Below are 3,643 nucleotides of genomic sequence, written 5' to 3'. Positions count from 1 at the left end.
CTGAATGGGTCGAGCTTAGCGCTCCAAGATTAATTATAATTTTATTGAGGGGTCGTCAGGTCAGCAGCTATGAGGGTCAACGAGAGCCAGCGTAGTGGGCCAGTGCCTAAACTATTGCTTGTGGTGGGAGGGATCTGTAGCAGCGTCGTGTTGCGTGGTGGCGACGAACATGTTATTGGGGGCGCGCAAGTCAATGGCGAGCAGACTGCATGGGAGAAGAAACCTGACGATCAGCGGCTCTGCGGGGGAACCACGGCTTCGGCCGCTCGGGATGCCGCTGTGACGGAGGCTGCAGAATTCCTTGCCGGCGTGATCGAAATCAAATGCAATAAGCAGACGTTCGAGAAGGTCAGCACAAAGGAGTATGAGGCGATTTTTCGGATGCTTGCTAAGGCGGCGTGTGACCGAGCGAAGACTGTGCAGTGGAGCATCCGCAACATTCGCCAGAGGACCGGAGAGGGCGTAGTGGAACCGATACCTGAGTACTATCAACCGGTTGCTACTGGATGGTGCAGATGGCCGTGCGCATGGTTGGCTGGTGAGTTGTGTGACCACCTGGACCGCGAAAGAGTGAGACAGTTGCTCGAGACCTGCGCGGAAGACCTGATATCCCGGCCCGAGGGCGTGACTGATCAGTGGTATTTGGCGAATGTCCTGCAAATCTGTAGTCATGTCGGCGACCTGCAAAACTGGTTCCTAACCACCGGGGTAAATATTGACGGTAACCTGAAGTGCACTGACAAGCTGTACGCGAGCGCCCTAGCGAGTAGCTTCACAAAACTTCCCACTGCCGCCACTTCACGCGACAGGTCAGTAATTTGCTCGATTTCCAAAGTTCTCAGTTGGCTCGTTAACGCAAGGGCAGTTGAGCAGACGACAACAGCCGACGAGATGACAGTCGATTCCAGCGTAGTGGACCTAACGGCCCACCTCTGCAATCTGTGGGGGCACTATCGCTTCTGGACCATAACCCGTCTGGCATGGATTCTAGCACCCGCAGACGTTCCCAGAAACATTTCCAACCGCTCCTTTTTCGCGTGCTTGCTCGCAAGCTTAGCCCGGAATAGACCGAGAGTGCTTGGAAAGTTTTGCGCCAATGTCGGATTCCCTCGTATCTCCCTGGAAAACCAACGCCAGGAGAAGATTCAAGATGAAGGCACGGACTTCTTTGGACGGCTGCCCAGAGCAACGCTTCTCACTGGTCAGCCCTCCTCCAGTCATCAGGTTCTTAACTCCAGTCATGACTCGATCCAGCGTCGTCCTCTTCCATCGCATCCCGGAGTAGTGCTGCGTCCTGAACCCCGACGCGCAGTCAAACGTTGTCGATGGCCTTTACAGCCGCCACACTCCGTCAAAGAAACTCCTCCAGCCGTCTTCGAGGGATCTCTTCCAGGCGCCTTCAAGCCAATTGACAGACAACCCAGAACAACTTTTCACGAGTCTTCGATCAAGCCTGGATCGCCTGAATTCAATCGCCTGCAAGAGTCTTCGAATGATGGTCAGGATCAGTCTTCGAATGATGGCCAGGATCAGTCTTCGAATGATGGTCAGGATCAGTCTTGGAATGATCGCCAGGAAGAGTCTTCGAATGATGGTCAGCACGCAGTCCCTAGTTTATCCCAGCTTTCCCTTTCATGACATCTCTCCGTTACCATCTCCACGAGCCGGGCCAAGTCTGAAAATCTCGGCCGCTAGCTGAGGGCGTTTTGACCGATACTGCGAATTGCTGTTCCGTCTCCTTCCGTGTTCTGAACATCCATTTTGAAGTGTTGGTTACACGTACGGAGAAACAACCCTCGTTACACAATCAAGGTGAAGGGACCCACTTGCTGATTAATCGTCAAGGCAGCTGGGAACTAAGCATGGGTCCGAGTATTGGACTTGGGCCCATGCCACGTGTCTGTCTTCATTGGAAAAATATCGTGCGCGCATCAGAGACGTAGCTTGCAGAGACGTGTGCGGATCGAGGCCTCTGGAGGGAGCACTCAGTTCTGAATCTCAAGAGGACTAAAACGGGAGCCCGGCAGGCAGGATTATGAGCCAGGCTGGGAGCTCCGCAGGGACAGGACCTTTGTAGGACTAGGAGTTCGGGAGCAGAAAAGGGTCGCGGTGGAAGATGGGTTCTTTTGTGTACGGTGTTGGGGGGGTCGGGGTTGGAGGCAGCAGGTCGTCCGCGGGCCGTACTCGACTCGGAGAGAAGCGGGGGGGCGACGGTGGGGAGCGAAGTCCGGCATCCTGAGGCGGAAATTGTGTCGAAACCGCGTACGAGGAGACAACGGTCTCGTCCTCGAAGCCGCCGTTCGCAGCGTACAACGGGAACGCCGAGTAACCGCTGTGATGGTACTGCTGGGGTGACTGCAGGTACTGGGGGGACCTTCCGTACTGGGGGGGGGACTGCACATACTCGGGCGACACCACGTAGTGCGGCGATCTCACATACTCTGACGGTACATAGTCCACCGGCACATATCCGGACTGCGCGTATCCCCGCTGCACATACTCCGGCTGCACGTACTCCGACTGGACATGCTCCGACTGCACATGCTCCGATTGCACATACTCGGGCGTCGTCAAGAGAACTCCCTGTTGTCCAGGAAGCAGCGGAAGGGCTGGGGACGGAAGTCCTACGGGTGGAACTCCTGGAGACGGGAGTCCTGCGGGCGCAAGTGGGGGTACGGGCGACCAATACGCTGATACAGGTAGGGCGTTTGCCGGAGACACGGGTGAAGGTAATGGACGCGGTGATCTGCCACAACTTGGGGACCGAGAGGCATTGAACCCGACTGCGTGACCGCCGTTGGTAGTTGGGAACGCCTGGCTTCGAGAAACAGCCGCGTGACCCATGGCCGCGTGACCCGTGGCCGCGTGACCCGTGGCCGCCTGGCCCGTGGCCGCCTGGCCCGTGGCCGCCTGGCCCCTGGCCGCCTGGCCCCTGGCAGCCGTCTTGGGACTTGGCACCGCCGACGCAGCTTTGTCCCGACCGGGCAACCCCAGCTTGTCGGGCCGACGCTGGCGACCCACCACGTCAGTCGTCTGTCTTCGAGCCACACCCCCCTGAAGCACTCTCGTCTGAAGCACTCCCGTCTGGGGCACTCTCCCCTGAAGCACTCTTACCGGTTCTTTCTGTGCCACTCCTCGCGGGACGATTCTTCTGTGGTCTTGATCTTTCGGCGCCAGGTGTCCGGGCGGGCCTGCGGAATAGTCGACGAAAGGGTAGTCCCTTTCGGGAGTCTTGTGCAAGACGCCTTGAGCCGAGCCGGACCGGGGTTGACACGGGTCGCCAGCCCAAGGTATCCTTTCTACCGGTCGCCCCCCTTGGGGTCCTGCGCGGGTTCCTGCGTGGGTTCCTGCGTGGGTTCCTGGACCCCCCGAATGGTCGCTGGCGGTGGTCTCGAGTTTCTCAGGTGGCGGAATCACATTTGTGATTAGCAGCTCCATCACCCGTGACACTCCTGACAACCCCTTCTGTAACCACACCTTCGCCGCCGCCGCCGCCGGGGCCGGGGCCCCGGCTATCGTGGACGGCGGCCTGCCGGCGTCCAACGTGGCGCTCGCCGGACGCAGTGGCACCTCGCCCACTCGACTCGGTGGCGACAGCGGCACGTTCCCGCGACCAGCCAGTCTAGACTAAAGGAACGGACTT

General features: G+C 58.7%; 2 protein-coding genes across 2 annotated transcripts; one reads left to right on the top strand and one right to left on the bottom strand.

Annotated features, from left to right (window-relative positions):
- Positions 1 to 69: 69 nt before the first annotated feature.
- On the top strand, positions 70 to 1,638 carry GNI_005990 (hypothetical protein; the record flags this gene model as incomplete). The annotated part of the gene is made up of 1 exon (XM_011130328.1): positions 70 to 1,638. One exon carries the CDS (start codon positions 70 to 72, stop codon positions 1,636 to 1,638), a length of 1,569 nt encoding a protein of 522 aa, XP_011128630.1.
- Positions 1,639 to 2,079: 441 nt separating this feature from the next.
- On the bottom strand, positions 2,080 to 3,438 carry GNI_005980 (hypothetical protein; the record flags this gene model as incomplete). The annotated part of the gene is made up of 1 exon (XM_011130327.1): positions 2,080 to 3,438. One exon carries the CDS (start codon positions 3,436 to 3,438, stop codon positions 2,080 to 2,082), a length of 1,359 nt encoding a protein of 452 aa, XP_011128629.1.
- Positions 3,439 to 3,643: the final 205 nt, after the last annotated feature.

The sequence above is a fragment of the Gregarina niphandrodes genome (genome assembly GCF_000223845.1).
Source record: "Gregarina niphandrodes unplaced genomic scaffold scaffold00001, whole genome shotgun sequence".
Classification (NCBI taxonomy): Eukaryota; Apicomplexa; class Conoidasida; order Eugregarinorida; family Gregarinidae; genus Gregarina; species Gregarina niphandrodes.
The sequence above is the reverse complement of the archived record's forward strand: the minus strand, read 5'-3'. Positions and strand labels throughout refer to the sequence as shown.